The sequence below is a fragment of the Mus caroli genome, chromosome 6, assembly GCF_900094665.2.
Source record: "Mus caroli chromosome 6, CAROLI_EIJ_v1.1, whole genome shotgun sequence".
NCBI classification, from domain to species: Eukaryota; Metazoa; Chordata; class Mammalia; order Rodentia; family Muridae; genus Mus; species Mus caroli.
The window spans coordinates 144,818,705-144,831,981 of NC_034575.1; the positions used below are offsets into that span (position 1 = coordinate 144,818,705).

Genomic DNA, 13,277 nt, shown 5'->3' on the forward strand with positions numbered 1-13,277 from the left:
GGGGGGGGTCAGAGGCCAACTTCAGGAGCCTGTTCTTTCACCCTGTGGGTTCCAGGGACTGAAGCATTAATCAAGGGAACATGAAAACAGGAAGTGCTTGCAGCTGAGTCCCTGTTCTTGCTCATTTGCCTACACCTCTAACCAGTTATCCCCGAAGGGCAGTTACTGAGCATCGGCCTTTGAACCAGGCCACCTGTAAACTCTCTCTCCTCCCTTTCTCCTCATCCATTCCTTTTCTTTTTAACAGGGTCCCATGGAGCTGGGGCTGGCCTGGAACTCGCTCTGTAACTGAGACTGACCTGGCCTAGCTTTGGACTCACTCTGAGACTGACCTGGGCTAGCCTTGGACTCACTCTGAGACTGACCTGGGCTAGCCTTGGACTCACTCTAACTGAGACTGACCTTGAACTTCTGATCCTCCTGCCTCCTCCAGAGTGCTGGGGTCAAAGATGTTATCACTTCTAATGTAGGATCCCCTCCCCTTCCTCAGTTCAGGAAATGGAAACCACTGGGGAAGTAGACAGCTTTACCAAGCCTTTGCTTGGGTAGATATTGGTATCCTAGAATTTTTTTTTTCTTTTATAAAATGCTCTTTCTCACAGAAAGCCTTAGGGTCTCCAGCCTTTAGGAGCTTTCCTTCAGTGTGTCACGCTTGTACCCAGATGCTGACCCAATTTGTCCCACGTGAGACCAGCCCTGCTGCTTCCCACAGCATCTGGATGTCCCGAGGACCACACGGCAGCAAAGGCTGACGATGGCAGCACCCAGGGTTACACAAGCCAGCCAGACCCCTGCAGACGCTGGTGCTCCATCCCGTGGCTCTTCCTTCTCAAACGAGTGGTTCCCGCTGTAGGACCCCTTTGTTTTGTTCACTGATGGTTTGCTAATGTTGAGTCGAGACTGGCTGGGCACCCGAGAAACTCTGGTGTCTGTGGGTCCAAAGTAAGGAGAAATAGTCTTGTTGCCTGGACTGTGGGTGAAGTCTGTGCTTGGTGACACCATGTTGACCTTGGTAGCAGTGGACACATTCGCAGAAGTGAATCTTATCCCTACATCCGTGGTTGACTTCCTGGAATAACTGATACCTGTGTTTGCACCTAAATCCTGCTGTGTGGTTGACGCTGCCTCTGTGGATGGCACCACGTGGTTCATCACATCTGGGTATACTCCTTCACTACCTACAGTCATAGCTTTTAGAATCCTCAGTCTATCCCACCATTCGGACGAGGAGCGGGTGTTTGGGTAAATAGGAGATGTATGCTCAAAAACCAGCAAGTCTGGGTCTGTGCCTGAAAGACAAGAGAGATTTTATTTTAAAAAAATAACAGCTTATCTGAGAATTTCACAAATGCATGCAATGTATTACCAGTTTCTTTGTGAAGGCCTTAGGCACAGCCTGAAAGCTGTGGGGTTTGTCTCTGGAGCCTGGGCTGAGCCAGATTCCAGTTCCAGCTGCACAGACTCCTGAAGCTCAGAGCAGGCCGAGTGTGTGTTTATCCCAACATCCCAATGACACTCTGCTGTGGACAAATATGGCTGTACAGAGAAGACGCCTTTGTGTATAAAGAAAGCTTTGTGCCAGAGTTCCCATGCTGCCAGCAGCCGAATACCACACACCACCTAATAAGCTGGTAAAAACAGCCAGGGAAAGGGCCCTTTGAAATTGGGAACAATGCCAGCAGCCACACCCTCCTGTTTTTGCTTTGTCTTCTCTCCTAGTACACTCAAAGGCTGTGTAGCTTCCCAGTGCTCCCCACCAGGAGTGCTGTCTGCCTGTGCCCCCCAATGCTCCCCACCAGGAGTGCTGTCCACCTATGCCGCTTCCCTTCCCCACTTTGACCTCTGTGACAATGCTTCATCTCTCATCATTTTGCAAAGCTTAAGCTTCAGAGGCAGTGACTTCTGACTTCCTGGTCACGTGCGCCACATCCTCAGTACTGTGGGACCTTCTTCTTGAGTATCCCTGGCAGTCAAGTCCAGGGATACTGCGTGCCTCTTCTTTAGCCTTGGCTTTTTGTCCCAGCCATCTGTCTGTCTGTCCTCATTTCTGTTGTCAATTTGACATAAACTAGAGACAGCTGGGAAGAGGGACCCTCCACTGAGGACTTGGCCTCCATCTTGTTAGCATGTGGGCGTGTCTGTGGTACTGTTTGATTGATGGTTGATGTAGGAGGGATTAGCACACTGTGGGCTCCAGTTGTATGAAAAGCTAGCTGAGCTCAATCCTAGGAACAAATTAAGTGCTCCTGCCTCAAGTTCCTGCCCTGATTTCCCTTCGTGATGGGTTGTGAGCTGGGAGTCATAAGTGTGCAAGATAAAATAGCCCCCCCCCCACACACCCATTAGCTACCTTCCTATTTCTGTGATAAAATACCATGGCCAAGTACATCTAGGCAAGCAGCAGGCAGCAGGCCTGGTAGTCAGGGCAGGAAACAGAGCTCACATCTTCAGATGCAAGCAGGAAGCTTACTGGCAGTAAGGCAAGGCTATCCAATCTCAACGCCTGCTCCCGGGGAAGTGCTTCCTCTAGTGAGGCTGTACCTTGCAAGCTTCCCCAAAGAGCACCACCAACTGGAGATTAGGCCATCAAATACCCACGCCTATGGGGAACATTTATCACTCAAGCACTGTGCTCCGAAAGCTGCTTTTGGTGTGGTGTAAATCACCGCAACAGAAAGCAAACTAGAACAGCATCCTTGGTCTTCATTTATGTTCTCCCTTCACCTCCCTCCCCAGAGTCCACAGCTGTCCCACTGTACTGATGGCACCGAGGTGCCTGTGGCCTGTGCCTTCCTCTTTCATGGCACTGAACTTTCCCAGTGCTCTATCAGACACTTCTGCATGCACACCCCAGGCACCATCCCTGAGGGGGTCCAAACGCGCTAACCTTGGCCTGTTTTCTCTTCCCGCCCCCACTACCCATTCTGGGCTATGAGAAGCGGGGTTGGCTCTTCCCTCATTTCCTCCCTTTAAAGGGTTACTAAGGGATGGAGATGTGGCTCAGTGCAGATCCCTGGGACTGATCCTCAGTCCCTAGGACTTATCCCCAGTACCAGAGGCTCCTAATGAATCTTTCCAAAGTTCAGCAGCAATTTCCTTCATAACAACCACCATTACCTTGTCAGTTCCAATGCTTCCCTGACCAGATGTCTGAAAATGTCAACCTGAAGATGTTACTGCCCTCTTGAAGCCATATTTCCACTGTGGCTCCTAATGTCCCCATTCATGTGGCCAGGTCAGTTTTCCCACTGTCTGGATGGTGGCTCAGGGCTCCCTGCCTGCCTCTCTCTGCCTGGTTTCTCGCTTTCTGCAGTTTCCTCCTCTGATGGGCTTTGTGCTGAGGCAGTATCTATCATGCACTCATGTGTATGTGTGCATGCATGTGACTACCTGTGTGTGTCTCTGAGTGTGTGCATGTGTGTGAACACACTGATGTGTACAGGAACAAGAGCAGAGGATGAGGGGACAACCTTGGGTGGTGGTCCTCAGATCCATCCACCTCGTGAGACACAGTCTTTCTCAGTGCATTGGCTATCTAGAGACCTGTAAGATGCTACTGTCTATCTGGGGAGCTTCCTAGTCCCTTACTCCCAACCCTGTAGGACCCTGTTGCAGTGTCCATAGACCTCAGGTGGCCCATGAGCACTCTCTCTGCTTCTGAGGGACATTCCTAGCCACTGTAGTAAAAATGCCTACTTTAGCTTTTGCTGAGTTCTCAATATAGTCCAACCACAGAGCTTACACTCCTGTTCAGTTGTGCATAGTCTGTCATCTGGAATGAATGCTGGTGAATGTGCCAAACAAGGTCCTGATGGCCAAACCATCTCCAGACAGAGGTTTCTGGAAAACAACAGTCTGGGGACTTAAGCCTGGGTGTTCCAGCCAGTTTTTGAAGCTGCGAGCCCTTCTAGAGAAGTAGCATTTGCGTCCCAAGCCTTGTTCGACGGGGTCTTTACCTGCTGTTATGTTATACAGAATGGCACTGGTCCCGGGCTCCAGGATGCAGCTCTCCAGGGTTGGGCAGTGAACATGAAGGCAGTTGACATTGTCGTGGATGGGATCGTGGAAGAAGACAGCCACATTACAGGAAACTGAAAAGGCCAAGGGAATCAGCTTAGGGTCCTGGCTTCCGTCAGTTGTGTATTTGTGTATGAGAGAGAGACAGAGACAGAGATAGAGACAGAGACAGAGTCTCACTACACAGCCCAGGTGGGCTTTAATTAAAAAAAAAAAAAACCAAGACATTTTATTTTAGATTTATTTAGTTACTTTTTGTATGTGAGTACACTATAGCTGTACAGATGGTTGTGAGCCTTCATGTGGTTGTTGGGAATTGAATTTTTAGGACCTCTGCTTGCTCCGGCCCAAAGATTTTGTTTTTTTTTTTTTTTGGTTTTTCGAGACAGGGTTTCTCTGTATAGCCCTGGCTATCCTGGAACTCACTTTGTAGACCAGGCTGGCCTCGAACTCAGAGATCCACCTGCCTCTGCCTCCCAAGTGCTGGGATTAAAGGTGTGCACCACCACACCTGGCCGGCCCAAAGATTTATTTATTATTATACGTAAGTACACTGTAGCTGATTTCAGATTTACCAGAGAGGGTGTCAGATCTCATTACGGGTGGTTGTGAGCCACCATGTGGTTTCTGGGATTTGAACTCAGGACCTTCAGAAGAGCAGTCAGTGCTCTTAACAGCTGAGCCATCTCGCCAGCCCCCAGGTGGGCCTTAAACTTATAATAGTCCTACCCAGCCTCCTAGTGCTGGGATCACAGGGACAGAACCACCAAGCCTGGCTTTGCTACCAGTCAGATGAGATCTGAGTAACTTCTATTTCTTTCTGGAACGTTGAATGAATCTTGTATTGTGGTTAGATATTTTTCAGAACATTATAAACTATTAAAACTATATAATATACCTATTTGAAAGAAGATATTATTCTAAATGCTCTAATATATTCCTTTCCACAGAGGACACCTGGAATTTTTATTTGATTTTCATTCTTTTGAGACAGAGGTCTCTCTTAAGTAGCTCTAGCTGGTCTGGAACTTGTTATATAGACCAGTCTGGGCTCAGGCCTTGAAGCAATCCTCCTGCCTAAGTGCTGGGACTGTAAGTGTGAGCCACCATAACCAGCCTTAGATTGATGGACTGATCATATATTTAGAGATGGGGTCTCACTGTGTTTCCTGGCTGGCCTGAAACTCACTGTGTAGACCAGGCTGGCTTTGAACTCAGAGATCTGTTTGACTCTGCCTGCTAGGATTAAAGGCACACACCATCACATCCCATAGAATCATTATAGTTTAGTCTTAGTAATTTTTGTGCATGAAAAACATCAGTTGTCTACACAAAGCTCTGGAAAGTACCTTTCTGATTTCTAAGTACAACATGGTCTCTGAGTGCTAAGGTCCTAGGGCCACTGGAGGAAGAAGGAGGAACATAAAAAGAAAGATGTGGGCTGGAGAGATGGCTCAGCGGGTAAGAGCACTGACTGTTCTTCCAGAGGTCCTGAGTTCAATTCCCAGCAACCACATGGTGGCTCACAACCATCTGTAATGGGGTCCAATGTACTCTTCTGGTGTGTATCTGAAGACAGCTACAGTGTACTCATATAAATAAAAATAAATAAATCTTTAAAAAAAGATGCTCCAACCACAGACAAAGGAATGACAGAGTGGGGACAGCCAGAAGATTGAATGACACCTGAGGGTATGGATCTGGGTGCAAATGTTTTCCCGGGAGAAGCCTAATCAGTGACTATTAAATACACAAGGATGCTGGCTTCAGTGGGCAGGGCATATCTGCTTATCACATATTCACGCTGGCTTTTGTTTTCCAGGTCCGTTGCTTTAAACATACGGGTTATTTCTGGAAACCCAGAATTAGAGTTACTGGGTACAAAATTTGTGCATCCGTCCGTCCTAATGTGCACATGCACTGTGAGTTCAATCCTATTGCAGAGCAGCCAGGACCATGCGATGTGTCCGCTGGCTCAGAGGTATCACACTCTTTAATAAAACAGGATTACAGAGATACAGTATCCCACCTGAAGCATGCTGGGGGTGGGGTGCGTGTAGGTCAGGGAGGGTGCTGTGCTGGGGTGGGGGTGGGGGATGGAGGTCAGGGAAGGCACTGCTGTGTTGGTGGGAATCATGTTGGTCAGAGAGGGCACTGTCCTGTGGAGTCCTGCTCTGCCCTTCAAGAGAGTTAGCCATGGAGAGCCTCAGCTCTAGTCTCACTTCTGGGACACCTTCGGGTTTTTGCAGCATTTCTTTTTTTTTTCCCCAGGAGAGAACGAATAAGACAAAATGAATTACTACTACATTGGGTTGCAAAACCCCCGAGGATGGTTCTGGGAAGTTGTAAGGAAAAGGAACTGAAAAAGTTATTTAATATTTAGATTTGAGATAAGAAAGTCATTGGTGTGATATAGAGCAGTATTGAATCTTACTCTATAGCCTAAGCTGGTCTTGAACTCAGGCTTATTATATATCCCAGAGTGACCACAAATTCATGACCATGCCCCTGCCTCAGCCTCCCAAGTTTTGGGATTACAGGTATCAGCCACCACACCTCGATTATAGAGACTGATTTTTATTGGAATAATTTTTTATGAAAGATTTATTTTATTTTTAATTATGTGTACTTGTGTATCTATGAGAGGGGAGGCATGTGGCATCAATGCATTCTGTGGAGAACAGAGATTCCTGGACCTGGAGTTATAGAAGGTGTGAGCCACTCAGGTGCTGGGACCTGAGCCCAGATGCTCTATAAAAGTCATAGGAGTGTTCTTAACCACTAAGCAATCTCTCTAGTCTCTCTGGCCCTATGACATGTTTTCTATGGAGCTGGGAATGTGGTGCCCACACATAATCTCAGCTTTCCAGAGGCTGAAGGGGGCAGATCAGGATTCCCCAAGAGGAGGACAGGGTGAGAGGGAGGGAGGGAAGAAAGGAAGGATGTAAGGAAACTGACCTTCTAGTTCATGTGTATGTTTCAATGTTCCAGCTCCGTGCAGAAGTGTGACAAGTCTGGGCCCTGTTGTTCAGTCCTGCCTTCCTGGCTGCAGAGGCTCTGGGCTCATGGAGTGTCCTGGATGACTGCCCTGAACTGTTTTTCTCTTTAATGTTGATGTGTGATATGTCTGTGAGTGTGATATATGTGTGTGAGTATGCATGTGTCAGCGGACAGCCTTGGGGGTCAGTCCTCTTCCACCTTGTTTGAGGCACAGTCTCTTTGCTTTTTGGCTGCTGCATGCCTTAGGCTAGCTGGCCTGCGAGCTATCAAGGATTCCCCTGTCTCTACCTTCCATCTCCCTTTAGGGCCACTGGGGATTATAGATGCTCATATTCCTGTGCTCAGCTTTAAGTGGGCTCTGGGGATTCAAACTTGGGACCTCACACTTGTCTGTCAAGCACTTTAGCCACTAAGCCATCTTCCCGGCTCTGTTTTGTTTTCATTTCAGCAAGATCTCGTGTATTTCAGGCTGGCCTCAAACTCATTACATAGCTGAGGACAACTTTGAACTTGTGATCTCCCTGCTTTCACCCCTAAGTGTTGAGATTACAGAAGTGGGCCACCACTCTGGGTTGATGTACTGGAGGCCTCCAGCATGCTAGACAGGCACCCTACAAATTTAACAGAAACCCCAGCCCAGGACCCTGCTCTGAAAAGATTCTTTTTTATCAGACCGATTGTTCTTTATGCCTCTAGCTGTGAAGGTCATGGCTTGTGACAAGTCTCTCAAACCACACTCCCTGAAAATCTGGCCGCCCTCCTAGACGCTCTAAACTTTATTCAGAAATTTGCATATGCAATTGGCTAAGCAATATCTTTAATGAATAATCAGTATCAAATTATGGTTAAAAGACGATGAGGCCCCTGTGGGGATGGCTTCCACAATACACTGTGTTGCCCTCGTGTCGTCTTTCTACCTAGCTTTAAAAGAACTAAAAATGTCTTCAAGCAGTTTTGACCTTGAAGGCGTTCACACCCAAGTCCCATTTATAGGGAAACTTGAAGATAGCATAATCTACACTCTAACTTCCTGTACAATGTGCCCCATACTTTATAAGCCGGGAGATACATCTTATAAGATAGGCATGGCACTGAAACCACCAAAAGTTATTTTAAGAAGAAATTATTAAACATGGTGGTGCTTACTTATCATCCCAGCACTTGGGATTCGTGGGTGGAGGACCAGAAATTCAAGGCCAGCCTCCTCGGAAAAATGAGTTCAAACTGGGCCACATGTAAGTACATCTCAAACAAGCAGAGCCTCACAGCTGTACCAGACCAGTACAGGATTAAGCCAGTAGGCTTTCCAGCAGGAGTTAGAAGGAGATCGGGAGCCCTTATTCCTGTTGACAGTTGATGGCTTCATGGGAGGGGGACTCAGGGTTGGTTGGTTGGTTGGTTTTTCTTTCTTTCCTTCTTTTTTTCTCCCCCTTTAGGGGAGCAGTTCTTGGTCATGCCCAAGAAAATCTGGGCAAGACAAACTGGAGTCAGTAGGTTATTTTTTTTAAAGGAGAATATGAAGGGAGTGGTGGTGAGGGATCTAGAAAGGTCAGAAGTTAGAGGTTAGAGGGCAGAGTGGGGGTGAAAGTGGTCAAAACACTGAGATTCTCAGACCTAACAGAAAACATCTTAAAAGCACGGAGAAACAAAAGTAAATAATGACAGTTTGAAAGTTGGTTACTGTAAACCCTGGTTGTTTGTGTTTGTTGTTTTGGTTTTGAAACACAATCTTAGCCCCTGCTTGTCTCATCTCACAGTGTAACTGAGGCTTGCCTTGAACCCTTGATCCACCCCATCCCACCACCACCACTTTCCAGTTCCTAAATGCTGGGATTGTAGTTATGGGCCACAGCACCTGGTTTATTGGAAACATTTGGATTATAAAATAATCAAGTTAGTTAACCCTGAAAGAAATATGTCCCTTTAGCACTTTGTCAAAGAACGCAGGATACCGTGGGTTCAAAATCACCTGCTCTGCTGCTGCCCACCCTGGGTCCTGCTCCTCCCCCTCTACCTGGGCCTCGTGCTCCTGGAGTCCTCGCTGGCCCTCCCCCATGGGCCTTATGCTCTGGTTTCGGGGTCCTTCCTGGTTCCACCCCCCAGCCTTGGCCTCGTGCTGTGAAACTACCCAAGTGGGCTCTGGCAGCCCCCCGCTCGCTCTCACCATCCTTCCGGAGGCAGCAGCTCCGGCCGCACTTCTGCCCAGTGTTCTCTGAGTAGTACTTGAGGAACTGGGCGCCCAGCCTCTGAGATTCCTCCAGGTCCAAGAGCATCCCCGGGAAGCGGCGGATCCAGCAATCTCTGTAGAACACAGTGGGTGAGCAGAGCCCATGCACCATGCTAGCTAGCCCCAGCAGCAGTAGCAGCCCCACCGCCCGCATCTCTCCGTGCTGAAGGGAAGCAGCTGGAGCTGATCATGGGCTGCTAGGGCTGCAAGGGGCGTCCTTCTGCCGAGGCATCTCGGCTCCTTTTTTGTTCCTTTCCAGCTGGGCCCCGGGAGAGTGCTGGCCTTGCTGCCTTGTCTCTGGACCCTATCCAGCAAGTTTTGGTGTTCTGGCCCCTCCTCTCTTGAAGAGGGGATGCTCCTGTCAGCTAGTCAGCTATTCTTCTTTCTCTAGGAGTAAAGAGTCACAGACACCTTTTCCTAGGCAGGCATAAAGGCCAGGAGAAACCCTATCCCCGAGTCCTGCTGAGAAAACAATTACCTAGTCTTTTGACATCAGATTAAGGGAGGCTCTGTTTTCAGAAACAACACATTGTTTTGTGAGGTGTTCACTATAGGCTTAAGAGCTGGTGACGACTGTATTTTTTTCTCCCTAAGTTTTGTTGTTCTGGCTCCAGAGAAAACCAGTTTGTGTACTTGTTGGAATTTTTATTATTAAAAAAACCAAAAAACCAAAAAACAAAAACAAAAACAAGAGCCAGGTGTGGTGGTCTACAAAGTGAGTTCCAGGACAGCCAGAGCTATACAGAGAAACCCTGTCTCGAAGAACAAACAAACAAACAAAAAAGAAAACAAAAACAAAACTTGAAAGGAAAAAAAATAGAAAAAGAAATATATTTAAAATGTTTAATTTTGCGATAAATGCAATTGTATATATTCTGGTTACTTCTTAGGGCCAGTAGTTTTCTTGTAAGCCTAAAAGAAACTAAGGATTCGACCAGCTGACCCCAATTCAGCACGCTCATAACGAAGGGGAAATATGACAGCCTTGAAAAGGCATATCGCTCCATCCCCAGTAACTCTGTGACCTCACATACCTGCCTCCCTGTTGAACACCATGCGCATGCGCATGTCTCACAGCCATTTCGTGGTTGACCATGTGGTGGGCAGAGACAACTTGCCAGAGTTGGGTTTTCCTGCTACCACGTGGTTCCGAGGTTCAAACTCAGAGTATCAGGAGTCCTCAGCAAGCACTTTGACCTCCCCAGCCACCCCACCAGCCAGCCAGCTGGACCTTACCTTGTTTATATTCGATCTCTCTCTCTCTCTCTGCCCTGCCCACTCCCCCCCCCCCCCCCCCCCCTGTCCCCTTGCTGCCGTTTCTCCAGACAGGGTTTCTCTGTGTAGTCCTGGCTGGCCTCGAACTCAGGTAGGCCTGCCTCTGCCTCCTGGATGCTGTGGCTAAAGGTGTGAGCATCACCACCCATCTGTTAGTTATTTCTAACAAGGATCTTTTCTGGTTTTGGTGCTGTCATGGAGACCTAGGACCTTGTGTGTGCTGGCTAAATGTGCTGCCACTGACCTGAGAACACTGACCTTGAGAGACAAATCAATTTTCCTCACTTTCAATACCTATGTTTTTGAGACATTGTCTCACAGTGCAGGCATGGCTAGCCTGGGACTTGTTATGTGGACCAGGCTGGCCTTAAACTCAGATCTGACTGCTTCTGCCTCCTAAATTCTGAAGTTAAAGGTGTGTGTCACATGGCTTACTTTGCCAGAGAGTGTTTTCTTGACCCCAGGTGGATAGTAGATGCACAAATCAAACATTCACTGATAGTAAACCAGAAATAACTTTATTTTGGGGCTGGAGAGATGGCTCAGGAGTTAAGAGCACTAACCATTCTAGAGGTCCTGAGTTCAATTCACAGTAACCACATGGTGGCTCACAGCCATCTGTAATGGAATCTGATGCCCTCTTCTGGTGTGTCTGAAGAGAGAAACTGTGTACAAAATAAATAAATATTTTTTTAAAAAAAGAATTTTATTTTAAACAATTCTTTGAAATGCATAGAATTTTACCACGTACTAAAACAAAATTTGTATGCTAATGATATGGGTGTGCTTGTTAATTTGCACAAAATATTTTTAATTAATCTCCTCTTTGACAATTTCACACATGTACATAATATAGCTGGAGCATACTCTCCACCAATTAATTCCTCCCCCAAACACTTCCGGTAAACATTCCCTTCCTACTTCAGGCCCTCTGTTGGCTGGCTTTCTTTCTTTCTTTTCTTTCTTTTCTTTTCTTTTCTTTTCTTTTCTTTTCTTTCTTTTTTCTTTTTGGTAACCTTGCTGGAATGTTGACCGTTCTTCTTGTTGGCTATCTAGTGCAGACCATAGTTCTGAGAGCTCACCAGTGTGATCTCCTCTTCCCGTACAAAAGGCACTCATTCCACAGCACTCCTCCCCACTCTCCCACCTTTATGCTCTTTTAGCCCCTTCTTCCAAGTTGTTCCCTGAGCTTGTGGGGACAGGTTGCTATAGAAGTCCAGTTAGGGCTGAACACCCAGCCCCTTGTTCTCAGCACTTTGATGAGCTGTCTGCCCACTGCAGACAGAGATTTCTTGGGCCAAGGGGAATGGAGAGCAGCACTGATCTGTGGCTGTGAACATCAGTATTCAGAAGGTAACATGACAGCATATCCATTTAGCAGAGCAACAGCAGTGAGCCCCTCAGGGCTGTGACCCTGAGCACCAATTGTCAGTGTTTAATGATCAATGACAGCTCCATCCACTCAATGATGACATTAAGCAAAGTGTTCATGAAGCCTTGATACTATAGCTTAACTACTTTGTAACAAAGAAGTTTATATGTATTTGTCTTTATGCCCAGCTTTCTAGAACACTGTGTGGTTTACTGAAATTATTGGATCTTTTAAGATGCCCCATCGTATGGCCAGGGGTTAAAATCTTGCAGGAGCAGTGCCCAGTATTGTCAGGTACCACTTCAGATTGCAGTCCAGCTGACCTCACTGTGGTAATGTGACCAGGGTTGAATTGCCTCTCTAATGAGAATCATTCTCAAAGGTTGGCTTTCTGGTTTGTTTTAAAAGGCAAGAGAATACCAGTTGGTCTGGAAACAAAAGCTTCCATTGGTAAAGATTCTAAAGAGCCAGAGACTAAGAGCCTGTTCTTCTGGTGACTCACTGAATCCCGCCTTGCTGATGGAGGCACAGACAGATCCAGGTCCAGCCTTTTTGAAGTCAGCCCTCCCAGAAGCCCCCAGCCTGATGATGTCTAATGGTAGCTGTGGCATTTTGCCTTTCTGTAGAATCTACTAAATCCTTGGCCCCTCACCTGAAACCCTCCTCATACCCCAAACACTGAGAGTGACAGATGGGGAACGGAAGCCTGCCAGGAATGATTTCAGGCCTGTCAATCACGGGACTGTGTTGCAAGTTTCTCAGAGTATCCAAGAAAGTAACAAAGTATAGCAAGCCCCAGGTCCATGGTTGAGTCTCTTTCCCATAGGAAGGAGGGATCCTGCTAGAATGTTTTCTGTACTATGTGGCTCCTTACCTTTGTGTGTATTCTGCAGAATATAATGGCCGACAGCCCTCTCTCTGTGAAGCAGCCAACGGATACAGTAATGCTGGGGAATGCAAGGCAGAGCACCATGGGCACCATGGCAGACACTATTGCATCACTACAGCCTTTGGGATCCAGCCTTCTAACCAAGCGTCCTGCCAGGGAACACAGGAAAATGTTCTTTCCTAACAGCTATGATGGGATGGTTGTGGTGGGGTAGATGGGGATGAGAGCGGGCAAGTGCTACCCAGAGGGGACAGCTCTGACGCATCTTCATCTCTGCATCTCCATCTCCGCATCCTCTCCATCCACCTGCCCCTTTTGCTGCTCAGATACTCTGCTGTCTTGGTGCTGCGGTTTGAACCATGCCACTGCCTGTCTTCCTATCTGTCTGTCTTGTCCATGGAGTTAATAACTCTTCTAATAAATTGCTTAGCCCTAGTAATCCGTGTCCACTCTGGAACCACCCCGCGGATCTAAAACCTGCAGGAAAACTCACACAG

General features: G+C 47.4%; 1 protein-coding gene across 1 annotated transcript; it reads right to left on the minus strand.

Moving 5' to 3' along the window:
- Positions 1 to 249: 249 nt before the first annotated feature.
- Positions 250 to 9,466, minus strand: Mansc4 (MANSC domain containing 4). The gene is made up of 3 exons (XM_021165676.2): positions 9,182 to 9,466; positions 3,957 to 4,091; positions 250 to 1,289 (listed from the first exon to the last, which is right to left on the minus strand). Exons 1-3 carry the CDS (start codon positions 9,396 to 9,398, stop codon positions 625 to 627), a joined length of 1,017 nt encoding a protein of 338 aa, XP_021021335.1. The 5' UTR covers positions 9,399 to 9,466; the 3' UTR covers positions 250 to 624.
- Between the last annotated feature and the right edge of the window lie 3,811 nt (positions 9,467 to 13,277).

Coding starts and splice junctions, on each gene's coding strand:
- Mansc4 (XM_021165676.2), bottom strand. CDS start 9,398: ATGCGGGCGGTGGGGCTGCTACTGCTGCTGGGGCTAGCTAGCATGGTG. Junction 4,092..9,181: donor CTGCTGCCTCCGGAAGGATG/GTGAGAGCGAGC, acceptor TGGCCTTTTCAG/TTTCCTGTAATGTGGCTGTC. Junction 1,290..3,956: donor TCTGTATAACATAACAGCAG/GTAAAGACCCCG, acceptor CTTGTCTTTCAG/GCACAGACCCAGACTTGCTG.